Genomic DNA, 27320 nt, shown 5'->3' on the forward strand with positions numbered 1-27320 from the left:
AATAGGTAGCAGTTTAGTTACCATGTCAGTTAATAAAAAGTTTTTGGTCATAAAATATAAATTTGAAAATAATAACATTAATCAGCAATAAATATTTTAGGAAAAAAGAATAAAATATAAATTTAAAATAATCACATTATTGTGTGTTGTTAGAGATTCTATCAAAACTTTTACCAAATAAAAGGACCAACCAAATACAGTAAGACCTCACTTAATGCGGGGATGCGTTCCTAGATGACAAAGTGCTAAACAAAACAGTGTTAAACGAGGTCATTTTAACATAAAGTAAATAGGGATAGGGAAACACAACCGAAAATAAAAAAATTTTTACTTTAATTTTAAGTTATTTTTATATTAACTTGTATGATAATATGTTAAATAACACATAAACATATGCACACAGAAATGTATAATAATATATTTAGTTCATTTTTTGTGATGAAGATCCTGACTTTTTTGAAATTATTGTTTTATGTGATAAAGTTTTCTAGTTTCACATGTTACTTTTTTTCTGTTTCCTTAAGCAAATGTCAGTAGCAGAAGATCGCATCCAAAATGCCTCATTTTACTTTTGCACTCCTTTCAAAATCTGGATCATTCGCTACAATTTGATCAACGATTTCAGTTATTATTACCAAACTCTTACTAAGGAATCTGTAGAGAAATTTTTTTGGGTTCTTCATTTTCAGAATCACTATTTTCCAGTTCTAAATGGATTCCTTGTTCTGCCAGTTCTTGAAGGTCGTTGTTGATAAGACTCTCACCAGAAACCTGTGGTAATTCCTCAATATCCTGTTCGTCTATATCTCCTAGTCCTGCTGTATCAATTAGCTTGAGTTTGGTCAACCTAACAATACAGCGATAGCCTCTTCTCATCGAGAATTCTTGGATACCTACAGCCATAACTTCTTCCACACTTCATTCTTCCATTTATCAGTTAATTCTTGCCAAGCAAAGTTGATATGATATATAACATCACGGATGCCATATGCATCCATGATGTTATATATCATAATTTTTTCCAAAATTGCACCAAATAAACATAGATTTAAAGAAAGTACATTTTTTTGCCACCTTTTTCTGATTGGTTTGTGTTTGAAAATAATCGTATTATATATGAATCAATGAAATGCTGCGATAATTTAAATTGGCATAAATTTTGAGCTTTTTTTTTAAGGCTTCAAGCAGAAAGTGTTAAGTGAGGCAGCATTAAACGGGGCTTACTGTATTTATTAAATAATTTAAGATAGATGACAGTATGACTCAATTGTTATCAGGAGAAGTATTATGTACAGCGTTAGGAAAGAGACAGGGCCGAACTCGGAGGTATAGCCCGTGGTAAGAAGGAAGTGGAGATAGGGTAGAAGAAGTTGAGAGTATGGAGGGGCTGAAGGAGGGGGTAAGTGTGATAGGATAGTGGGAAGTGAGGGAAGGTTGGTCACGGGACCCATTGGCGCCTTGCATCGCCTATATTTAAAAGAAAATTAATACAGTGTGGACAATAAACAACACAAATGAAAAGGCGCGACAATGTAAACATGTATAACAGATTACAAGCAAAGCTATTAAACAAATTAACTTCAGTTAGCAGGAGTACATTAACAGAGGAAACAGATGAAGCTGTTTGGTGTAAAACATAAAACCGCGGAACATATAGAACAGCTTATCCAATTTATTACAGAATGAACCATTAAAACAATATACTCTAGATTACACAGTTGACACATACAGAGAGAGGAGACGATGAACTTCTAGATGGTCAGTTGAGGGTGATCATAGATTGCAGAGTGGGACTAGTCGAGCTTCCTGATACCTGTAGCAAATCTTTTTATCGCTGAAAAGTTTTTCTTGTCAGAAATCAAGTCCTTAAGCATACAGGGCCAGTGGAAGCCGTTGTCCTTGATGGTACGAATTAACTCCTTGCGTTGCGTAGAGTAGTGTGGGCAGAAGAAGATTATGTGCTCAGGATCTTCCTCCTCCTTCAAATCGCAGTCACAGAGCCCGTCCGTTTTATTGAGAAACCTTTTTAGGTACGTGTTCAGGTTTCCGTGACCAGTTAGGAGCTGTGTCAACTGAAATGTGGGATATCTTGGATGAAGCATGCTGTCAGTGGGGCAAGGAAGGAAGCAGTGGGTAAGCCTCCCAGTAGAACCGTTGTCCCACCTGACTTGCCAAGTCTTTAGAATGATGTTGTGGATGAGATTGTTCAAATGCTTACTACTTATCTTGTTGTAGGTGCAGCTATTAGATTTTGCGGATGCACAACGAGCGAGAAGATCAGCCCTATCATTCCCCGCACTCCCTGAATGACCTTTAATCCAGTGAAAGTAGACGTTGATGTTTCCTTTCTTCAGGGCTTGAAGATTGCCAAGACATTTCTTCACAATGGGTAGAGTGGTGTTTATTTTGGCGATCTGTTGAAGCGCAATGCGACTGTCGGTATAGATTCTGAAGTTGTGGTTAGTCCGGTTATGATTCGTGTTGGAGATCCAATCGATGGCATTACTGATGGCCAAAGACTCCGCTTGATTAATGGTGCAATGCGGAGCCAACTTCCTGTACATCTGATAAAGACAGACTTTGCCTTTGTAAGCCACAAAGGCACTCCCAACACCTTGGTCTGTTTTGGATCCGTCGGTGAAGATACAAATGTCCTGATCGTCACTGTTGCTTGTCTCGAGGGATACAGAAGGAGTAAAGCTTGGGTGAATAGGATTAGGTGAACATTTATCAAAGCCATTTGTGGCAATAGTGGCCGCTAAAGAAATTAGATCCTGTGCGAACTCTTCCTTACCAACAATGGCATTGAAATGGTCTTGGTTGATTTGGTTGTTAGCCAGTTTAATTAAGTTGAATCTGATGAGGATCTCTCTAATTTTGATGTCTATGGGGGGAGTTCGGTTGATTACCAGTAAGGCCTCAGTAGGGGCAGTCTTGTATGCCTTAGCGATGTTAATGGCCATTATTCTTTGGATCGAAAGTAATTTTCTTTTGATATGGACCCTTGTCACTGATGTACCCCAAATTTCTGCCCCATATGTCACAATAGGTTCAATTACAGCAGTGTATAAAATTCTGCTTGAGGAAGGGCCATATCCCCACTGATTTCTACTGATTGTTTTTAGCGCTTGTGCTACCTTGACAGCCTTTTCATACACATAGTGGACGTGTTCTGTCCAGTTAAGCTTTGGGTCAAATACAATACCAAGGTACCTCACACTGGTAGCATTCTTGATCTTGATGTTATCTATTTTAATACTAGGGCCCTTTTTTAGAATATTCCCTTTGGGAAATACCAAAACATTACATTTGTTATAGTTAATAATGAGTTTGTTATTCACACACCAATCAGAGATCCTTAATAGCGTGGCATTGACCCTGTCTTGGAGGACCTTATGATTGACATGACTGAGAAGAAGAGTCGTGTCGTCCGCGTACCCCTGGATAAGAACATCATACTCAGACGGAGTGTTGTTTTGCAACTTCAGGAGGTTGTTATATAAGATGTTCCAGAGGTACGGGCCAGACTTGGAGCCCTGTGGGCAACCCCTGTGAATATTTTTTCTTTGGTATGTATTGCTACCAGTGTCAATCAAGATGCTTTGCTCATGCAGATAACTGGCTGCTAGTCGGTAGATATTGCTTGGGCACTTGTCGTTCCTCAGATTGGATAAGATTGCAGGCCACCAAGCATGGTCGAAGGCACCTTTAAAGTCTATGGTGACCATGATAGTGTGCTTGCCTTCTTTCCGTGCCTTAAGAATATATGTTTTCAGATTGTCCATTGCCTTGATAGTGTTTCTCCCCTTCCTGAAGCCGTACTGCCGGTTACACATGATACCATTACTCTCATAGTGATAGACAATACGATTGACAAGGAGAGCATCCAGCACTTTCCCGATAAATGACAGAAGTGATATTGGCCTGAAGTCTGAGGCAGAAGATGGCAGTGAGTTTCTGTTCTTTGGAATTAATTTAATTGATGCTTGCTTCCATTCAGTAGGGAAGTAGCCCACCTCTAGGCACTTATTCATTATAATAGAAAAGGTAGTTGGGATTGCTTGAAATGCAATCTTGGCCATCTTTGCGGTAATTTTGTCCGGACCTGGAGCTTTTTTATGTTTGAGCTTGTTGAATTCCCTGGAAATCTCCAGCGGGTTAAACGGGGTGTCCTTTATGTTGTCGTAGTCCTCCTGGAGGCTTTGTCTGATTTCAGTATGGAACTGGTTGTCTTTGTTGTTGCTGTCATTAGGGAAAAGTTCCTTAATGATATGGTGATATGTTTCCGTAACAGACTTGGTATACTCTGTGTCATTGATCCGGATTGATGGTGGAATTTCTATCCTTTTCTTTTTCTTATTTACCACATAATATGGCATAGACCATGGGTTAACATTTCCAGCCTCAGTACAGAAGTTTTTCCAGGCCAGGGACCTTGCTTTATTTATTGAAGTCTTATAGTCCCTGAAGAGCTTGATGTATGTCTCCCGAATTTCCTGTTTTTTCGTGGGATTCAGTTCTTTCCTTAATAATTTTTTGGTTCTTCTTAGAGTGATCCTTTGGTTGTTTAGATCTGAGTTCCACCAAGGGGAAGAGCACTTGATGGTCTTGATGGTGGTGGCTAGATAGTAGGCATCATATATAACCTTTTGTAATTTGTTAACAGTCGTATCAATCCCTTTCGAGTCCGAGATATAAGCAGTGCTACTAGAGCTCCAGTTACTTTGTATTAGGTGAAAATAAAGTTCCCAATTAGTTTTTTGCGCGATATTATACTTGGGGACTGGAGTTTGCTGTTCTATTACGGTCTCAATATAGTTATGGCCACTTGCAAAATGTATATCTATAGTATTACAGTGTATATTCCTTTTGATGAGTTTTCTGGAGCCAAGACAAAGATCAATCCAACTGTCACCGTTGGTTGACAAAAATGTAGGCAAGGTGCTTGTATTAAGAGAGACCAGTTGGTGCTGAGTCAAGAACTCTTCCACTTGATAACCCCTTGGATCCTCAACGGGACTGTGCCAGGTATATGATTTGGCATTGAAGTCTCCTGTAATTATAATAGGATAGTCCTGTAGATCGTTAATTGAGGAAGCCAGAAGGTTCAAAGAATGGGTTAGGTCTTCAGATGGAGAGCAATAGAATGAAATTAGAATATATTTTACATTGTCCAGGTTGAGACTGATAGTGGTGAAGTAGTACGTGCAATGCTGGGTGATTAGCTGAGCATCCAGTCTATCATTGATCAAAACAAAGCCTGTTTTTGGTGAGTCCTGTTGGTCTTGCATGTATATCATGCGGAAACTACCAAACATTGCAATTTTGTTCTTATATACATAGGGTTCTTGGATAGTAAGAATATCAATTTTCCTGTTTGTTGCTTGATAGAGGGCATCAGTCGTCGCTGCCTTGCATTTTTGCAAATTGACCTGCAGTAACCTCAAATTATTTGTTTTTGGATTACACCCCATAATTGGTCTGGCGTATTGTTAGTTCCTTCATTCTGATAGTGATAGGGCACTGCGGGTTGAGGGCATTGTGTCTGATATCATATTTGTCCTATTCTGGTAGATCCTTGTTTTGACTTTTACAATTGACACAGCAAGGTTCACATTCCAGTTTGCGGCATTCCCTAAATCTATGTCCTTTGCCGCAGTGGCTACACCTCTGTTTATTAGGGCAATTCATCGAGACGTGATTGTAACCACAGCATTGGTAGCACCTCACCAATGGTATGTAGTCATTAGCATATATTTTTGCCCATTGTATGGCAATATGTTTCAGTCTTACAAGGAGATCCCTTATTTTGGGTGTAGTTGATATCACTATGTGTCAACAGTTTTCTTTTGTGGTATTTCTGAATAGGACAGTACTTATCCTTGTTGCATTTTCGAATTCTTCATGGATCATAGTGTGAAGAATGTCATTCTGTTCATAAATCATAGGAATTATGTCTGCTTCGTCGACTGATATTGGAACATTAGTTAGTATTACCCGAGATCTCCTTCCCTCTGATATTTTGCTTTGTACCTTCTTTGCAATGTCCGGAATTTTGTTTATTGCCTCTTCTAAGATCTCAGCTTCTTTGTGGCTATCTGTGCGGAAACAGATGCCATATCCTCTCACATGCCTTACTGATTTAACACGCACCTTAATCTCATGTGGCTTTATTTGTCTCTTAATTTCCATTTCTATGTTATTCATATTGGTGTTTTGTCCGTCTTCCTCAGTCTTCGGATATATAAGGACAGCAAATCCGCCTCCTGTGCCTTCATAGTTTACCTTGTTTTTCAAAGTCTTGTTGATGGCAATGGTTGTTGCACTAGGTCTTGAGTTGAGTTTGGTGACATCAGCATAAGAGATTGGCTGAGAGTTAGTCACAGTCAGAGTGGAGACAGGGCACAGGGAATGCTTGGACCTCACTTCTTTCAGGATGCCGTGGAACTGTCCCAAACAGGCATAGAGGCGAGTGACACAGTCACGCACCTCTTTGCATTTCTCAGTCCCAATGTTCCCACCGTATTTCTCTGGTAGTAGATCCAATATTTTGAGCAGATGATGATTAGCTTCACTTAGTATTGAGTCCTCCAGTGAAGTGATATTTGCACTACAGTTAGTCGTACTGTCCTCATGTTGACTACTCACTTGGTTGAGAGATGACATGATGATGGTAAAGTGTGTAATTGCCAACCAGAAGAGTGTAGTTTCCGTGTCAGAGTACTGTAGACTTGGCAGATAAGGGAGTTTCCAAATAATCCACAGGCACAAGTGTAGCCGAGTCCGGGAAGAGTTGTTTTGAAGATGTCCGGAGTGAAGGAGGAGCAGGAAGCCGCCTCAAGTAGAGGTGCCGCAGGAAAAAACGACTACAGGGGGAAGTCTCCAAGAACACCAATGGAAAAACCCTGTAGCAAGCTGTATTCCAAAGATGACACTGGTTGAACGCACTGGTGCAGAGAGAATCCACAATATTCCCGAGGACACCAGAGAAGACAGTGCCAGGAGCCAATAGGGGTCCTGGCTGGACCTAGCTTGCCAAGCAAAGCTTTGCTAGTGGAATACCAGCTAGAAGCTGGCCAGTACACTAATAAAATTATCAGCTAGCCAGTACACTAATAAACTTTAATTAAAAGCAAAGTCAGGTAGATCTTACCTGAGCTTCCCACTTGTAGCAAGTGCTGTCAAAGACACCAGATGGCACGGGCAGATGGGAGGGCTGGGGGGGACCGGTCTGCTGTTTAGCAGGTCTCCCCAAACAAAGCAAAGGCAGATGAGGGTGCCCAACACTACCAGACAGCTAGACGAAACACAGGACACAGAACGATGACACAAACACATCACTGAAGGTAGACACATCACTGAAGTAAGACACAATATCCATCCTGTATCCACTAGGAAAGCACATAATCCAAGATGGTTGCTGAGCTTGCCTTCACCAGGCCTTGCACTGGGGAAGCCAATATGTCTGGCTCCCAAAAACCCAACACTTCCCAAATAAAATGGGAGAAAAAGTTAGGCTTACCTATCCTAAGCCTAACTGCAAGCTAACCCTACTTTAACACACTAGAAAGCTATTGGCAAGTGCCAGATCCGACAGAGGGCGCTGTTTTTGAGCCAAGATGGCTGCCTAAACAGGTAAAGAGCCAACCACGTGTTTGTTCAGTGCCTGAGCCAATTCAGTTTCTATCGGTGACAACTACTGCGAGGACCAAATGAAGAACAAATCATTGAATTTATGTCAAATTCTAGACTATATCAGCGACAGGAAACGTCTTCTAGAAGGTGAAGCCGTTTTGGATATATGTGACGTACACACACACACACACACAAAACATAATGTGCTACAAACATTTGACTGGACTATGTTGTATAAGTGCTGAATGACTCAGCAGGGCAGCCTTCAGATTGGCACTAATTTTAACTATTATGATAAATAAAACTTTGTTTTTATATTGGAACATGGTGTATACTGCTTAAAATATTTAAATACTTCTCACCTGATAACGTGTAATAAACATGCTATCAAATGTTTACGAAAACCAGACAGCTCCGCTTTGCACGTGCATTCTCCCTGTAATTGAGATGTATTAAAATGCCAATATCTGAGATTGCAACATTAAAGCAACAACATGAACTTTGGTGTTGTTGTTAGAGTTTAATCCACAAAATACGATGTGTCCAGCATTCAAAACGGCTTCACCTTCTAGAAGACAACGTTTCCTGTCGCCGATATAGTCTAGAATTTGACATAAATTCAATGATTTGTTCTTCATTTGATCCTCGCAGTAGTCGTCACCGATAGAAACTGAATCAGCTCAGGCACTGAACAAACACGTGGTCGGCTCCTTACCTGTTTAGGCAGCCATCTTGGCTCAAAAACAGCGCCCTCTGTCGGATTTGGCGCTTGCCAATACTTTAACACAGACTACAGCTAGCTTAGCCTAATATTAGGCTTAGCACTAAAACCTACAAAATAACCTGGTCAGGAGCAAGAGAACACACAACTTACCTCTTCCAAGTCTGGAGCCCGACCAGTATTATGTACAGGGGCAAGACCACTAAATTTCATATGAGATATGGAAAGCTCATTGGCCAGAGATTCTAATTAACTATAGATGAACTTCCACTCTGGACCAGAAGTCACATGATTTTTGAAAATTAAAAGATGATTAAAAATTCCATCCTGGCATTGTGATGATGTCAGAATAAATAATTGCTCATTAAATTTTAAATTATATTGATTAGCAAATAATACTGTTTTTTAAATTTTTCAAATTATTTTATTAACATTATTACCACTTATCTAGTACTTCAGACAAGAAAATAATCTTTCTACACTCATTTATGTTGTATCAATTTCTAAAGCAATCTTAGAAAAAGGATATAAAAATGATTTTTCTTTTTATTCCAATATTTTATGATATTTGTTGTGGTCACCAGTTCGTGTGAAATTACTCATTACAAACAGGGCCACATACAATAAAAGATTATCATTTATTCTATATATGAATTATGGCGCGACTGTACAGGTTAATACACGAGGTGTTACTACACATGTCTGGAGAGGTCCAAATCCAACAAGAATGTGTGTGATGTCATAGGTCAGGTCAGGGGTTCCCCCTTGTGGCGACTTTGGGGTTTATTGCCAAAGCTGTCGCCACAGTACTCCCCCCCAGTGCCGTAGGTACGAAGTTAAAGGTACCGGGGGTTGAACCTGACTCTTCTTCCAGAACGTGTCGTCGTTGTCGTGTTGGTAGGCACGGAGTTATTAGGAGTGTTTATCCTTGGTCGCTCCGGGGAGTCTGGACGTGTTGTCCTGGACGAGTTTGACGATGTGCTGGCGTTCTCGCTGTCCAGAAATGCTGGTTTCAATCGATCGATGTTGACCTTTGTTGTTTTTCCGTTGACTAGGATCGTGAAGTGCTTGGGTGTCCGCACGGTAACTGGGAAGGGTCCATCGTAAGGGGAGGTCAGAGAAGTTCTATGACCTTCTTTTCGCACAAACACGTGGGAGCAGGTGTCGAGTGCTGGATGGACGAAGTGTGAAGGTTTGACATGTGCAGATGTTGGAGTCGGCGTGAGCGACTGCATCGTGGACCGTAGGTGATGGAGGAAGGATGATGGGTCTGCTGGCGGTTCCTGCGAAGGATGGAAGAACTCTGCCGGGAGACGAAGGGTTGTGCCGTACACCATCTCGGCACAAGTGCCATTGATGTCTTCTTTTAACGCTGATCGAAGGCCGAGTAGGACGATTGGGAGAGATTCCGTCCAGTGTTGTTCGTGGCATCTGAGAGCCTGTTTTAGCGAACGATGGAATCGTTCAACTAAACCATTGGCTGATGGATGGTATGGTGTTGTACGTATGTGTTGGATGCCCAACATAGCTGTCAGTGAGGCGAACAGATGAGACTGGAATTGTCGGCCTTGATCGGTTGTGATGATGGAGGGAACACCGAATCTGGAGATCCAATGTGAGACAAAAGTGCGAGCGACTGTTTCAGCAGAAATGTCGTGGAGGGGAACAGCTTCCGGCCACCTCGTGAATCTATCTATGCAGGTGAGTAGATAGGTAGATCCATTTGAAGGCGGGAGTGGTCCGACGAGGTCGAGATGCACATGTGAAAACCGATTGGATGGGAGGTCAAATCTCTGAAGAGGGCTGTTGGTGTGCCGATTCACTTTGGACCGTTGGCAGTTAATGCAGGAACGGGTCCAATTGGCGATGTCTTTCTGCATCGAAGGCCACACGAAACGTTCTTGGACAAGACGCCTCGTTGCACGAATTCCTGGATGGGCCAGATTGTGCATGGAAGAGAAGATTCGACGGCGAAATTGGAGTGGTATATATGGGCGAACTTTGCTGTCCTTGGTGTCACAATATAGTTGTAGTGACGGGCTGATTCGGAGTGGCTGTAGCGTGAGTGCTGTTTTATCGTCCGTGAGGAGTGCGGTTAGCTCGTCGTCGTTTGCTTGAGCTTCCGCAATGGCGGTAAAGTCTGTCACGGGAAGTCGAATCTCGTTGATCCGAGAGAGAGTGTCTGCTACGATGTTGTTCGAGCCAGTGACGTGCCTGATGTTGGTGCTGAACTGCGCAATGTAATCGAGATGTCGCAGCTGACGTGGGGAGCAAGATTCTGGTTTTTGGCGAAAAGCGAAGGTGAGGGGGCGATGGTCCGTAAAGATGACAAAGTCTCGACCTTCGATGGTATGGCGGAAGTGCTTGATCGCGGAGTATATAGCCAGCAGTTCCCTGTCGTAGGTGCTGTACTTTATTTCGGTAGGCGTTAGTTTCCGTGAAAAGAAGGCTAGTGGACGAGTTCCTTCGGCGGTATGGGTTTGGAGTACGGCGCCGATGGCGACATTAGATGCGTCTACCATTAGGGAGAGATTGTCATGTGACGAATAGTATGCCAGAGTCGTTGCATTTGAGAGATCTGCTTTACATTGGTTGAAGGACTTTAGAGCAGATTCGTTCCAGGAGATGATGCGTTTATCATTTTTTGTGGAGTCCTTGAGAAATTCGAGTAGTGGGGCCTGAGTTTGGGCTGCATTTGGCAAAAAACGTCTATAAAAATTGAGCATGGCTAAGAAGCGACGGAGCTCAGCTACAGTTTTTGGTTGAGGAAAATCGTTGATGGCTTTGGTTTTTGATGGCAAAGGTTTAACTCCGGATGATGTAATCATGCAGCCGAGGAATGGAACTGCAGATTTTCCGAGGATGCATTTGGATGGATTTAGTTTTAGGCCGTGCTCTTGCAAGCGGAGGAACGTTTGGCGGAGATGGTCTGTGTGTTCGTCCGCATCTTTGGACGCGACCAATATATCGTCGAAATACGGGATGCAGAAGTCGAGGCCAAGTAGGACTTGGTGGATGTATCGCTGGAAGGTTTGACCAGCGTTTCGTAGACCGAAAGGCATATAGATGTATTCGAACAAGCCAAACGGGGTTGTTATGGCTGTTTTCGGAATGTCCTCGGGGAAGACCGGTATTTGGTGATAGGCGCGGGTTAGATCCAGGGTGGAAAAAATGGTTTTGCCTTCTAGGAGTTGAGTACAGTCCTGTATATGAGGAACAGGGTAGCGGTCAGGGACTGTTACAGCGTTGAGACGACGGTAGTCGCCGCATGGTCGCCACTGGCCATTTGCCTTCTTGACCATGTGTAGTGGGCTGGCCCAGGGGCTTTTGGATGGTCTGATGATGCCTTGGGACATTAAGAACCGAAATTCTTCCTGTGCTGCTCGGAGCGTATGTGGTGGTAATCGTCTGGGTTTTGAGAAGACAGGTGGTCCTTTAGTCTCGATGTGATGAAAGGTGGTTGGCGTTTTCTTGGTTTCGGGGATTATCGACGGATTTGTGATGGTAGTGAACTCGGCCATGATACGGTGGTAGGGAGAGTCATTAGTCACAGCGGTGATGTTAGTGACAGTTGTAGGTCGGTTCTGCCAGCAACCAGGAGACTTTAGTTGCGTGACTCCATCGATTAGTCGATTGTTTTTAACGTCCACCAGTAGGTTGAATTTAGTTAAGAAGTCGATTCCTATGATGGGTTGGGTTACGTCGGCGATTACAAATGGCCACGAAAAATTCCGCTTTAAGTTAAAGTTGAGTGTTAATAGTTTTGTTCCGTAAGTTGAAATAGGCGTTCCGTTTGCAGCAAAGAGGACTAGCTTGTCGGGTTTGCATAAATACATGTTAGAACTTTTTGGGATAACGGAGATGTCGGCGCCTGTGTCAATTAGGAATTTGTATTTCGTAGTAGGGTCGGCCATGGTGATTCGATCGATGTGGCGGGTGAGGCTTCTGGCCGTAAGCGCCCGCCTAGTCAGTTTTCCGACGGTCGGAAGGAGCAAGGGGCTTTGCATTTTCTCGCCTGCTCCCCGAAGGTAGCGTGGTAGTAACACATGCCGTTGTGGAGGGTGCTGTGCTGTTGATTCTGCCGCGATTTGCTGCGGCGCCTCCTGTTGTTGGGAGGGTAATCAGAACGTGTGAAGGAGCGGCGTTGGTTGTTGATGGATAATGTGAGGTTCTTGACCTGCTGGGCTAATTCCGCAACCTGGTTCTTCAAGGTGGAGATAGTGGCAAGGTCATGTTCGACCGTTTGAATGTGAGCGGGGGAGACTAATTCCATTATCTTGTCGGCCATGGCGGCCTGTTGTTGGAGTTTTTCCTTAGATGCGGCTAAAATGGCCTGTACGTTATGAGGTAGTCTCGACAGCCAGAGAGATTGTAGCAGGTCTTCGCTAAAATGGTTTCCGGCCAAGTCGCGCATCCGTGATAATAGAAAGGATGGACGTTGGTCTCCCAGTTCCAACCCTTGAAGAAGCGTTCTGATTTTGGAGGTCTCGCTCTCCGAATAGACGTCAATGAGACGAGCCTTTAGCGTGGAAAATTTATTCTGGTCGGGCGGGTTGAGGATTAGGTCCTGCACCGAATTTAAAATTTCCGGCTCTATCGCAGCAACGACGTGTTTAAATTTGGTGTCGTCGACGGTTATGTTATTTATCGAAAATTGTGCTTCCAACTGAGCAAACCATAAGTTAGGGTTGCCCTTCCAGAAGGGTGGGGGTCTGATCGCAATGCGTGCTATATGACGGTGATCGTCATTAATTTCTGCCTCAGACATGATGATTTTTTTTACGTAGATGTGGCAGTGCGGAGGTAGTTATCCTTAAATGATGCGTCGTGCGCGCAGTTCAGCACGTGGGGAAAGGACAAAGAACGATGGCACGTAAAGGCACGTGGCGAGGAAACAAAGGATGGCACGTGGCGCGAGGACAAAGAAGGGTAGCACGTGGTGTACTATACCTTTTCGTTGAGAAAAGTCGACCGTCGACGAAAAATTTCCGTGGTTGCACGTTTCGAAGGTCTAGTTGTATGAGTTGGCAGTTCCAAAAAAGGATGAAAGTCCAACGTTGTATCCGATGCGAATGGATGGAATTTTCATGTCGCACGATAGAGTCCTTCGTCGGGTAGAGTCACCATAAAACATATATCACGTTCGGCTCACCAGTTTGTGGTCACCAGTTCGTGTGAAATTACTCATTACAAACAGGGCCACATACAATAAAAGATTATCATTTATTCTCTATATGAATTATGGCGCGACTGTACAAGTTAAAACACGAGGTGTTACTACACACGTCTGCAAGGTCCAAAATCCAACTAGAATGTGTATGATGTCATAGGTCAGGTCAGGGGTTCCCCCTTGTGGCGACTTTGGGGTTTATCGCCAAAGCTGTCGCCACATTTGTACTTTTTTCTACCTTTTATTTCATTCCTAATTTACTTAGTGAATAGAAGTTTGCTATTCATCAGAAAAAATATTTTTTTGCTAGATGTATGTAAATTTTTCCAATTTCTAAGAGGATCAGATCCTATGGGCCTACTTCCTGGCTATGGTTTTTTTTTATAAAGCATTAATTTATTATACAGTAGAACTTCGATTATCCGGACCTCTATTATCCGGATTGTTCAAAATAAACAAAAATTTTACGAATTTGCTGATTTGCACTTGGTGAATTACGACACTGCTTATGTACGTGATGGAATGCATAACATTTTTTGTTTCAACAACGTCTCACCCGGCACAATGGTCGTAAACTCTTAAATATATTTTGCGTCGTAATAAAAATATAACTTGATATACGTATTTATAAATAATTTTATTTTCAAATTACATCATTTCTATGATCAAGGGCGGCGTATGGGCAACGTGGGCCACCACCTATGCCTCGTGGTCCGAAGGGCCTCGCGCCTAGAAGGTTTATGCATTACTTAAAAGCCGAGAACGCAACAAAAAAATTTTACTCATTATAAAACGATAAATAGTTTGTCAAATTTTTATTCATAAAAATGCAGTTTCAACTGATTTTTATTTTATAAAATCCGTATTCTTGAGCCGCCAGAGGGCCTTTTAAACAATAGCTAGTCTGTTAGTGCTGGTCAGTAGTAGTCCAAATTCAATAAAACATTTGTTTCTTGAAAATTTGATCACGATTTAAATACAGTATTTATTTTTAATATTACCGATATGTCATCGAAAAGAAAACGTGTTGTATTATCATTAAAAGACAAATTAAAGTATTTGTTTCGATTATCCGGATTTTTCCTTATCTGGACTACCTTCATCCCTAATTAGTCCGGATAATCGAGGTTCTACTGTATAATGAATTATCAGAGCCATCTTAACTATTGGGCTATTAGGGCTACAGTCTTTGGGCACCAGCTACCATCATCTCATAAAGATTTTATATTTTTGATTTATTTATTTATTTTTTAACTGATTAAATTCTCTTTTACATTTTTATTATAGCATAAAGGAATTGGCTTTTCAGTTTTATTTTAATTTAAACTATTATTCTGATGTAAAAATAAAAATGAAATTTTAAAATTGGTGCTTGATTAAATTATTGGCTTTTTAAAAATTGGTTTAAAAATTAGTACCTTTTTAAATTATGAAAATGGATGCCTGATATTGTTAGCACAGGGCACTTAAATATATTAGAACAGTCCTGTGATCTAATGATGATTAGTAAAAACAAGTTTTGAAGTATGACACAAAAATAATGCCAAATGATATATTGTATCCATTTTATTAATTTAACATATTTTCTTTCAAACTAAATGTAGATATTTTGTTTCTTTACATTTCAATTGTTTGACATTTTCCAGTGGCATAGCGAACATAACTGGCATCTGGGGAACAACACTTTATTGGCGCCCCCTCTAGTTCTTGTTGTCTTTGAGACCATTTGGTGCCCCTCTGTGAGTGGCGCCTGGGACATGACATTGCCCTTTTGCCCCCTCGCTCTGCTAGTGACATTTTCATCATTCATTATTTCTCTACTGGCATTTTGAAGTTTAATCAAATATATGCTATAGATTTATGCATATTTTTAATTTTTTATAATCATGTCTAAAATTAAACTATAGATATTTGTACTTATAATTATTATCCAACAATTTTCAAAAGTAATGGTTACTCACTGCATGAAAATGTTGCCAGATTAGGCAATGTATCATAAATTATGCATTTTATTACAACGATTGTGGCTTTAGTCTGCCTTACAATTAACACTAACTTGGGCAAATTTTGAATCAATATATGATGTTCTCCACATCCATAAGTGTCATATTAGTAGTTAATCTTACAGCTTTAAAAATGTTTTTGTAAATTGATTTGAACCAGCTCTAAACAACCGATTCAGTTCGGTTCCTGGTTCCAATGGATTCTTATCCTACTGTTTCAGGTCTGGTACCATATCAGTAAAAATGAAGCAGGTTCATTCCAGTATCGGTTCAAGTCCCTGGTTAAATGTAATACTATAATAAGCAATAAATACACTCTTTAGAACAATAGATCATAGGTTTATTCACATTTAACTAAAATTTGGGTTTGTGCCATTAGCACTCAAAAAATTGAAAATAAAACTAAGTTTCTATTGAGATACTAATTCCAGGATTATTATTCTAATCTCAAATTTATAATAAAGCTATAGTCAATTAATAATAATTTAAATAAATAAAAATTAATGATAAAAATATTGATTTTACATGAAGATTGTGATATTCCATTGGTATGAGTAGTAATTCCTTTGAACAGTAATTCCTCTGGTATTTTCATGAATATTTGTATTAATAAAATATTGTAATTGAATCTCACCTCTACAAGAACTTTCTGAATCTATCACTGAAACAAATTCTAACATATCAACAGTGAAGCTGAGTCTTATCATGTCATGTCAAAAAGACTCAGTTTTCTTGGTCAGGATGTCACATTCAGACATTATTAATCATTATTTGATTAGTTATCTGAATAACTAATCAAATAAAGATTAGTTCTTAATAGCTTAAGATTGTATATTTAGAGATTAAGTAAGCTTAATTGCTCAATATACAATCTTTTTGCATTGACATTCAGCAATATATATATATAGTATAAAACTTTGTGAAAATATTTCTTTCACAAATCTTTTGTATTTGGTTTTTTATATGGTAAGTTCAAGTAGTGTATTAAAACAAAAAAAAAATAATCAATTTAAACATGAATGACGATTTAATTTTTTGATTGTGAATGTTAAATGCATTTTGAACTATAATCAAATGTTCTCCTTTTTGTGTTCTGGTAATTTATTCTCAATTTCAGTATTAATTATTGGGTATTATATAAGAAATATTTACTAACATAAAATGTTAAAAATATTATTTAGGTTTTATTTTTATTAACAATATTTAACAATAAAAAAATCATGACTATTAGATGATGATAACAGCTTAGTTAATTAATCCCAATTAAATTAATTGTACTTTTTAATAACTTTATTTTTATTGCTCTGTATTTTTTTTTTTTTTACAGATTTATGAAAATATTTCAGTTTCTGGATAGTATCTCTTGGAACTTACCAAGCTTCACTTTTAATCATAAATAATAAAAATATTCATAAAATTTTGTTATATATATTAGAAATAATCTTTTTAATGAATATAATATGAATTCTATATATTTACAGTTTTAATTTTTATTATATTAAAAAATTTTGAAGAGTTTTCTTGTGTATTATTCATTTCTAAATTAAATTTGTATTAGTAATAAATTATAATAAAAATTTTATGTAGAAATTCTTTAATTTTCTTGTCGTCACTGCTGATTGACATGACATTAAGAATAAATTATTTATCTGGTCATTCTTAATAAATATAAAACCAACTTTATTAAACATTTCGAATTTTAAGAAAATTATACCATACAGAAAGAGCTATAAGAATATTGCAAGGTAAATTGTACCGTATGATAATTTATATACTAAATAAATAGAATAAATTTATTAATAGAACACAGAGACAGCCTATTTATACTGTTTTTAAAACAACCGTTAGTCAACTGACTATTTTTTTCTAATCAATCAAAGCAATAAATTTAATACTTTGAGAAGGAATAATTTTCGAATTCAAATTCAAAACTTGTTTACAGTTAAAATTTTTTCCCAATCAAATGCATAATTTTAATTTCTGAACATTAAATGGGCAGGAAAATCTGTTAGAAATTGTTTAACTGTTGATACTGGTATCAAACTTAATGAATATCATTTGTAATCTAAATTTTCAAAATTTCAATTTTAAAGTTCATTAGCATTGGGCCATTAAACTAATTAACTTCAAAAATTTTTGTATTAATTCCCTATTTCAGTAATGTCAAATGTTACACCACTGTTCTATTCATGTAGCTTGTGAGAAAACTATTGGTCACCGGGTGTGATCATTTTAAGGGATAAAAATTGCTTCACGGGACAGATATTTAACAACTCTTGCATATCTTATGAGAGAATTTTCAACATGTCTTATGGATGAAATGACAGGACCATAGAGTTTGAGCAACTTAGGAGAGAAAACATCACATGTAAGAACATCTTAACTGGGTTTTTACAGTATAATGTCATTTTGAGGCCCGTGGTGAATATCAGGTTCACCCATGCATTAAATTTAGAATATCCTTGCACATTGTTTTCTGGACACACTTTTACTTTCCTATCCACATGCTGCTCACCTAGCATGGAAATAAATTGTTCCTGGAAATCTGCCAACAGCAGCTCATTCCCTTGTGGCATGGCAATACACTTCACCATGCACTTCCACGATGATGGGTAGCCTGCCATAAATGTAATGTCAGATGGCAATGATGTTTACTTGTTGAGATTGTTGCCTTGTATTTTTATTCTCCAAGTGGAAAGTGAGTCATTTAGGCATCCTGGTGGGACAAATGGGACCATGAGATATGGACTTAAAATGTGGAACATCTGGACACTTTACTTAAACTATAGAGTAGAGAATATTCATATTGGTAAGTTACATAAAGAAGAAAAGTTACTAAAAAAAGGCAACTGTTTATATGAAAATATTCTAAATCATCTGTATCCACAAAAGTTTGTTTACAAATTACCGTATTAATTAAATAAGTTGAAGACCACAGAATGTATATGTGACAAAAGTAAGTGTTCAAATGTTATTCATCAAGTCTACAGTAAATCAATGTTCATATTTAAGAATTTTTCATTTATAACAGGACATTAACAAACATGTACCAGCTTGTGTTTTACCATATCTGACTTGCAGTTTTGCAAAATCCATGTGATGTTTCTCATACGACCTCTTTTTATTTGATCACCTGGTATATTATAGCATGTAAAATTTTCTTTAAACATTATATAGTATTAGATTTTAAAAATCATGAATAAGAAAACATATATATAAAAATATATGCTGTACTGGATTCCTCACATTCACAACTCATAAATCACAGAATATAATACTGGGCAAGCTGTTTATGCATCTAACTCTAATGTTTTTTTTTTTTTTTTTTAATTAGTATAATTTAAGAGAAAATCCCACCAGGGGCGAGAGAAAAAGCAGAGGGCACTAGTTGTTTTTGAGACAAAGAAGAAAGATGGTTGCCTAATCGTTGTAATTAATTGTTATAATTAAATTTTGTTCAGTAGTTTTTACCATTGCCTTTATCTTATTCAAAATAGTAGTACATTCCATAAGTACGAGTTGTACATTTAGCTTTCTCATTTTGCTGCAAAACAATCTATCTAATAAAGATAAACAGGATGATTCATAAAGATGGAAACACTCCATAACTTTGAAAATGTGAAAGTTGTGTTTATAAAAGTGACACTTGTTATTAGCAAATTGTGTATGACAGTCTATTGGTGATACTTTTTTCAACCTTGAAACTCACTTTGAAGGGCAATCAAATATTTTCTTATTTGCTAAAGCAGCTATGTTTAAATTTTACCATTGTAATACTGTAGAGAATGATGAAATTAACCTAAATCTTGCTTCAAATCAATTTTATTGCTTAAATTTCTCCAAGAACATGTTATGAAATAATAAGTCAATTTTATATGAGCTGTGCAGAGTAACTTATTTCTGTACAGCTCATAAATATATAAGAGTAACTTCTGTTTGTTTTAACAACTGCAAAGGTCAGTTAGTTTGACAATACCTGTTAAACACAGATAAAATGTTTGCTTTCTTGCAGTTTCTTCTTGCTGTCAGATGAAGATAAACACTGCATATTGGTCATATATGCAGTGTTTATCTTCATCTGACCATTAATTATTTCAATTAATTTGTCAATCAATATAAAACCTTCCTCACTTATTTCTAGCCGTTTATACATGAGTACGAACGTTTTCGGCCTTCTTCAGGTACACTGTGGTCTGTTAGAGTGTCAGTTGGTAGAAGTTTAAACAGTGTCAATGTTTACATAGGTATCATTGACACCCTTTAAACTTCTACCAACCGACGCTCTAACAGACCACAGTGTACCTGAAGAAGGCCGAAAACGTTTGTACTCATGTATAAACGGCTAGAAATAAGTGAGGAAGGTTTTGTATTGATCATCTTAAAATAGTTCTAGCTACAAATGCATAAAATTAATTTGTCCTTCATAAACATCATGTTGGCATTAGATTATGTAAATTACTGAGGAACTTGGCATTGCTACTGTGATATATTTTTTCTTTTGTGTTAAAGAAACATGTCTTTGCATAGCATTCATTCTTTCGGTTGAAGATGTAAGTACTCTACACAGCTCACAAATGTAAAATTGACTTATTATTTCATAACATGTTCTTGGAGAAATTTAAGCAATAAAATTGATTTGAAGTAAGATTTAGGTTAATTTCATCATTCCCTACAGTATTACAATGGTAAAATTTAACACCAGCTATGTTAAATTTCAAAGTAAGTTTTGAGGTTGTTAAAATTGCCACCAATAGATTGTAATACACAATTTACTAATGACAACCTATGACATTGAGGAACAGGAGCTGGAAATTTTTCTTGGCCTGAAGAAAACTTAGGGGCCCATAGTGGTTTTTACCCTTATACATTAATTTTATTTTTACTAACAGAAAGTAAAATCTTTAAGACGGCTATTTATTAATAAAGAAAAACATTCTACATATTTCATTTCTTCACACAAAAAAGAAAAAAAGCAGAAGAGACTCACTCTATTCCATCCCCATACCAAACTTTTGCTGGGCCTAATGACAAGTGTTATTTTTATAAACACAACTTCCACATTTTCAAAGTTATAGGGTAAATATTTCCACCTTTATGAACCATCCTATTAGTATACTGAAATATCATCACTTCTTGCAACTGACTTGTGTGTGTTTGTGGGTACATCTCATACCTAATTTCCACAGTTGTATTATCAGTTGCAAGAGACAATCAAAATTAAGATAATTACTTTGCATACTTATCAGTTTGTTTGTTTGTTTAATTATGGCAACACAACACTTGGGCAATCTGCCTAGGGGGGATGCCTTCCGGGAGGTCTTTTTAAGGGAAACTGGCCCCTATTTAGGCATTACAGATGTGGAGAAAACCTGGAAAATGTGGCCAATCTGTCCGAGTGAGGCGTGAACCCATGACTGAACTCCCAGTGTTCAGGGTACGAAGATCGCTCAGCCACTGGTGGGCCACATATTTACCAGTGAATTATTTTTATGCAAAGATAAATATATCATTTATTGACTTGTACTATGAACTAAGAACAGCAATGTTAAATAAAAATTTTTTTTTGAAAAAATAATAATAAACATTAATTTTGAAGTGTGTTCAATTAATTAGAACTTTGAAAGTCCTAAAACTGAGACAGATTATAATATAGAAATCCTATATAATCAAGAATATGCTTGAAATCTTTAATTCATTCAACTAAATTCTAAAAAAGTTAAACTGAAAATAGTCAATATACTTTTAAAATCATTTCATTACTAGAAATTCCTAATGAAAGAAATTTTATCAATTAATAAATATTGTAATATACAATTATCAGACAGTAAATATACACACAAGAAAGTCATTGCATTGCCTTATGCATTAACAAGATTCTTATGGAGTTAACTAATAACATTCCATAGTATCTTACAAGCAATATTTTGAAACAAAGCAAGCTTGATATAAACAGTACCGATTTAGTAGAAATTTATTTCAAATTAATCACAGCATATGATTGAATAACGACATAATATAGTTTTTATCTGTTTATTTTAAATAATTCATTTAATTCCAGATAACAATAAGCATTGGCATTTTAAGAAATTCACATATAAAGTATACAATCAACATATATATATGCACACCAATGGTGGCAAAACTGCAGATCTTCTAGATCTTTGCCGCAGCTCTAATTTCCATACTGTACTATATAATTCCTTTATAAACTCATTAGGTACAAAATAGTTTTGCAAGTTAGCCGAGCCAGCTCGGTAAAACTTGCAAAACCCCAATTTAATTCGTACCAAAAAATCGATTTCGAAACAGTCGAGATCAGTTATGATCTTAACAAATTATAACTAAGAGTGCAATCCATCAAATAGCTATAGAAATGATCGTCGACTAATAATTCTAAGGTAACTTCTTGAAAAAAATCACTTTCAGATATTTTATTAAATCCTATTTTCTCAAATATCTGTATGCTTATCAAATTTTTCATTTTGATTTTAGCAATGTACGAAGTTATTTTTAACTCTTCTATGCCGTATCGCATCATAAATAAAAGCGCTTCCTTTCCTCTTCCTTGTCCTCTTTTTGAACTTTCCGCTATCATAATTTCTACTTCAGCTTCGCTTCTGTCGTCTACCGTTAAAAATAAGTTCACGTCTCCTATCATAGATTCTATTTCGTCATTTGTCGCTTCGTATTCTTCTTTATCGAGTACAACGAAAGTACATTTATCGTCGTCTTCTCTCCACGATTTACACATTCCGTATTCTTGTTCCAAGCTTAAAGGTTCGGAAGCCGTCAGTTCGCGTAATTCCGAATCTTGCATCCATAAATGGTATTTAGGCACGTGTTGTTCCTTATACGGAACTAAAACGATCTTATCTCCGACAATTTTCGTGTTCTGATTTATTTTCATATTATAAAACTGAAAGTATTCTCACAGATTAACACGTGTGTTAATCTGTGTTGTTCTCCGTCAAATGTCACGTGCTACCGTGCGGTGCTGCCATATTTGTTTATTTATGTCACGTGATAAGGCCTCGACAAAATATACTTTAGAACTTTAATTAATTAAATTAATATTATTTCAAAGGAAAAAATAAAATTTTAATAAATTATTTGAAGTTTAATTATATAAATTTAAAGTCGGACGACAAAGATTTTTAAGAACCGATTTTATTTTATTTTTAATGACAAATGAAATATAATTTATACAAAATGAAAATTATTAAATTCTTTTACCTTCCCTATTTTATAAATCATAATAAATTTTACTTTTTTAATTTTTAATAAATTTACAAAAATACGAAATTTTTAATATTTTGATAATCGCGCTTCTAGCGACGATAAAAAGTACTAAGAGAGGCGCCAATATTTTAAAAGATGTAATGTTTTATTAATTTTATAAACTTGGGTTAAGTTTTCGCTTAAATAAGGAAATGAAATGTGATATTCAATGTTCGGGAGTTAAAGGTAAGGTAAATTTTAAAGTTACAATGCTTTAATAATAATATAAATTCCAAGTACACAAAGTTACTTGAGTAAAATTACAGTTCTTAATGAGAGGTGTGGACTCCCCTTAGCAGCTGGGCGGATCCGTCCAGCCAATGACGTAGATGAAACGAACTACGTCATTGGCTTGCTTAGCTTCTTGACAAGGAAATGCACTCTTATGTTTTTGCAAGGTGGCACTGGTTGCAATTGGGGCTAACTTGACCTCAAAAACATGGAAATGTTAACCTCAATTGCAACCAGTGCCACCTAGTAAGAGCATGTGCCTTAACGTACGGATGCCCCCGTTCCCTACATACCATTATACATATGCTATGATCTCAATGAAAGCAAACGAGCAATATTACAATGGAATCAATTGGAAACTAATCAGATTGGTAACCTGTTTTAAATACACCAAAAATAAATGCCTTATACCCTAAAGATATTGCACTTCCTAAGAAATGTTAAGCTTACGTCGTAAATAATGTGTGTCGTGCCGCGGTTATGCATACCGACTCCTGGAGAGTTAATGTGTTTTACTCTCGGCAATGTCAAAATGTTGTCGCCTATTCTTTAGTCTGTCATAATACGTGACCTGGAAATCGAGTAAGTGCGGGAAGAATATACTTTCATTTAGGAATTTGAAAATTTAAAAATTTTTGCCAAATTGTGAGAATCTCCTGCGCAAGTTTGGGAGAGTCACAATTTGGCTCTAGCTGTGGTTCGGACTGAACTGTGATTTACGTTTGGTGTTTCCGGTTTTGAAGTTTCAGTTTGATGATCGGTTTTTCAGTTTCTAATTAGATGTGATGAAACATTAATTGACATTGATGAAATTCTGGATGTACAAATACAGTATTTTTGGAATTTTGATTTATAAGTGGATTTAGTTTGTTAGTTACATGACCAGCCAGAAACTTTCCATTTGTTTTCATGAAAGTAATGCAAATACTGTCCTTGGAAGGTGGCTTCTTACGAGTTTTCTACCTTGAGATGAAATAGAATGAAATTATGTATACAGCCAAATTTACAATTAAGAAAAATTTTTAAGCATAAACATTCATGGGATGAAATGACATTAAAAAATTGCAGATTTACTATTATTTACGTAGTAATTTTATTTTTGAAATAATTTCTGTTAGATTCTGTTATCAAGTACACTTGTGTATTTATTTCTAGCATTTTATATATTAAAATATAACATTTAAATTTTTTCTTACTTTTTTCAATGGTTTGCTTGTTTATTATACACTTAAGGATGATTGCCTAACATGGTTGAATATATTTTAACTTAATAAACTTTACCAGTGGCGTGCCATCATTAGAAGCAGTGGAAGCGCCGCTTCCCTTGTATTTTATAAAAAATAAATACATATTAATTTTAATTATATGAAAATAATCTCACGATATTTTATTATAACCGCATTATGTAGTTTATTACAAATTTCTATACTACACGTGAAAAAAAAAGATAAGATCGCTATTGTATATTCGAATATTAATGGCAGAGTGGAAGCGCTGTATCGTCAGCATATAAAAAGCCAAGATTCACGCATGCGCTTTACAGAGCACCAACCTCACCCGGTTTAGCCGGTGGAAGCCTAGGACCTCCGGTGGATGCTACGCGTATAACGCATCCAATTCTATCCGGGACGGTTCTGGGCTGTTAGCCGCCCTTGCCCGATTACACAAATCGCGAGTAGATTTATAACTTAACCCAACCAATAAGAATTTATAGGTATGTTTTTATGATAGTTCCGTATAGTTGACAGGAGTTTAAAAAAATCCATTAAAATATTTGATATTTTTATTCCGCTCTCCGATTTTATATTACTTGCGGATTTCAATGTTAAACCAGTGATATTACGATTTCGTATATCCCATCTTTAAGGGGATGTAGAAAATACATGTACAATTCTTGTATAATGTTAAAAAGTTAACCATTACTTCAACAGCATCGTTTACAACTAAATTTAATGAATGAGAGAGATGCACCAGGTACAGAAAAAGCTCTAGAATTTATTTTCTTTAAATTTACGATTTATGTATCCGTTTGTCATAAAAATTTCTTTCCACTTTTTTTCCGAGACTACAAATATTCGAGTACAAAGTAACTGGTTTCAACTTATTTCTACTTAAGAAGTAGTTAAATAATTAAGCGATTAGGGAATTGGGGACATAAACAAAACCCTGATGAATGAGCCGAAATTTCACTTAAACAAAAGCCTAACTGAACCAATCTCTAGCCGAGTACAGTTGGAGTGATTTCTTCGAAATATTAGATGTAATAAAGACAAACATTTTTCTAGTTCGACGAGAGTGACCGAAAAGTTGTAAATTTTGGAAATTTCCGTGAACAACACCTGGTCCTAAAACTAATTAGAAAACAAACGACGGACAATCTATTAAGTTTAACATATTTAGACTTTTACACAACTATGGTGAGAAATATTCAAAATTTACAAGAACCCTGTCGCGTCTTTTGACATTTGACATCGACCGGTATCTGCACCCTCGGGATTTGGCAGCCCGCGTGCATGTACACACTGCACACCTAGCAGGACCATCTCTGATTCCACTCATAGGGAGCTATATGACTAAGTGGTTAAGATTTAAAGAGTAAAGAATATTTTATGTTATTTTTATATACATTTCATTACAAAGCCGTATTTAATTATAATTTTCTTTAAAAGTATATTCATACAATTGAAGAATGTTTTGTACTAGGTATGTATATCCACCACACATTGTATTTCACCAAGTATGTTTTTATAATTTTATTTTTACTTTTAGCCCTTATATTGTGGCTAGTGATTCGGAATGTAATTGCGATATTGAAAATTTATTTTAAAAAAGTTTTGGCTCGAGATCATATAATGAAAAAGAAAACATTATTAAAAGAGAAAAGCCAATGCCTAAGTTAAATATAAACGCTTCAATAAAAAAATTAGTTCAACATTTTCATGATAAAATGGCTCTGTAAATGCAAAAATTGTTTTATTGGCTCGCCTACTATTTTCAAATGAAATTAGTGTGTGGAATAAGAACGGCTTTGACAATTTAGCTGGAAAAAGACGCAAAAACTTGTCGATTTTTTCGTATTTGAAGCAATTTGGAAATCGAAGCGGAATAGAATTTAACATTAGTAAATAATATAAAATAAATATTGAAAATTATAACAAGATAGTTACAGTTTATAGATATATTATATCTAAATAAATAGATGTTATATGTTTTTATCAAAGCAAGAATTGGCATTTAGAGGGCAAAGGAAACCTATTGAAACAGAGGTAATTATATTGAACTTGTTTATTTATTAGGTACGTCAGATAAATAATCTATTAAAAATACATTTAAAAAAAGAATTAACTGATTGCCCCTGGAAGTCGGCTTCTTATAGAAACACAGCTTCCCTATCATCAAATGTCACGGCACGCCTTTGAAGTTTACTTTTATTTAATTAAGATTAAAGAAAAGATCATTTGGGCTTGCAGAGCATCGCTTCTCGAGTCATCCCAAAAACGTTGAAATTTTTCCAAATATGATGATATGTTTCAGTATCTGAGGAAATGCTTTCTTGAGGCAAATCATTCTTAAAACTTGTCATTACAGTGACAAAACACAAATCTATACTTTTGACACTGAAATAGCTCAACAGTCAAGTGAATGGTGCTTGAAAGGTGAAGCAAGATCAAAAAGATTACATCAAAGTCAGTCAAAAATCAAGGTCATGTTAACTGTTTTCTTTGATTGTCATGGTGTTATGCATCAAAAATTTCTTCCAATTGGCCAAACTGTCAACAATGCATATTATTTGAGTGTTTTTGAGTCATTTGTGTGAAGCCGTTTTGTAGAAAATTATCTGATGTGTGGCAAGAAAACATGGATTTTGCACAAAGATGTTGCACCCGCTCATGATGCTCTTGTTGTTCATGAATTTTTGGCCAAAAATTTAACAAATATGGTTCCACAAGTTCTGTATTCACCCAATATGGCATCATGTGATTTTTTTCCTGTTTTCTCAACTAAAATTTGTACATCATGGTCACTGTTTTGAGTCTATTGATGCTGCCATAAAACAAAATTTTCTCCATGTCCCAAAGGGGTTTCACAAAATGACTTTAAAGCATGTTTTGAAAGATTGGAAAAATGTTAGCGTAAGTTCATTGCAGTGGAAAGAGATTACTTTGAAGGGGACAAAATAAATTTCAATGAATAAATTTAAATCTTGTATTTTATTGAACCATTCTCAAAACTTTGATCAAGGGTAAAATCAATATCCGGCAGGAACTACAAAAATTACAAA

General features: G+C 36.7%; 3 protein-coding genes across 3 annotated transcripts in view; 1 reads left to right on the forward strand and 2 right to left on the reverse strand.

Annotated features, from left to right (window-relative positions):
* Positions 1-12290: 12290 nt before the first annotated feature.
* LOC111632687 lies at positions 12291-13707 on the reverse strand. Its single transcript, XM_023377184.1, has one exon. It carries the CDS (start codon positions 13122-13124, stop codon positions 12324-12326), a length of 801 nt encoding a protein of 266 aa, XP_023232952.1. The 5' UTR covers positions 13125-13707; the 3' UTR covers positions 12291-12323.
* A 7651-nt stretch (positions 13708-21358) lies between these two features.
* On the reverse strand, positions 21359-22523 carry LOC111632690 (N-acetyltransferase 9-like protein). The gene has a single exon (XM_023377188.1). The coding sequence runs from the start codon at positions 22434-22436 to the stop codon at positions 21849-21851; it is 588 nt and encodes a 195-aa protein (XP_023232956.1). The 5' UTR covers positions 22437-22523; the 3' UTR covers positions 21359-21848.
* A 436-nt stretch (positions 22524-22959) lies between these two features.
* The window catches only part of LOC111632680 (cell cycle checkpoint control protein RAD9A-like), a 44722-nt gene continuing 40361 nt past the window's right edge, over positions 22960-27320 (forward strand). The window contains exon 1 of the mRNA XM_023377178.1: positions 22960-22993. Coding sequence (XP_023232946.1) covers positions 22960-22993 — 34 coding nt within the window. The remainder of the gene's footprint in view (positions 22994-27320) is intronic.

This window comes from Centruroides sculpturatus, unplaced genomic scaffold, assembly GCF_000671375.1.
Source record: "Centruroides sculpturatus isolate CEXI.00-Female unplaced genomic scaffold, Cexi_2.0 scaffold480, whole genome shotgun sequence".
In the NCBI taxonomy this organism is placed as follows: domain Eukaryota; kingdom Metazoa; phylum Arthropoda; class Arachnida; order Scorpiones; family Buthidae; genus Centruroides; species Centruroides sculpturatus.

Coding starts and splice junctions, on each gene's coding strand:
- LOC111632687 (XM_023377184.1), bottom strand. CDS start 13,124: ATGTCTGAGGCAGAAATTAATGACGATCACCGTCATATAGCACGCATT.
- LOC111632690 (XM_023377188.1), bottom strand. CDS start 22,436: ATGAAAATAAATCAGAACACGAAAATTGTCGGAGATAAGATCGTTTTA.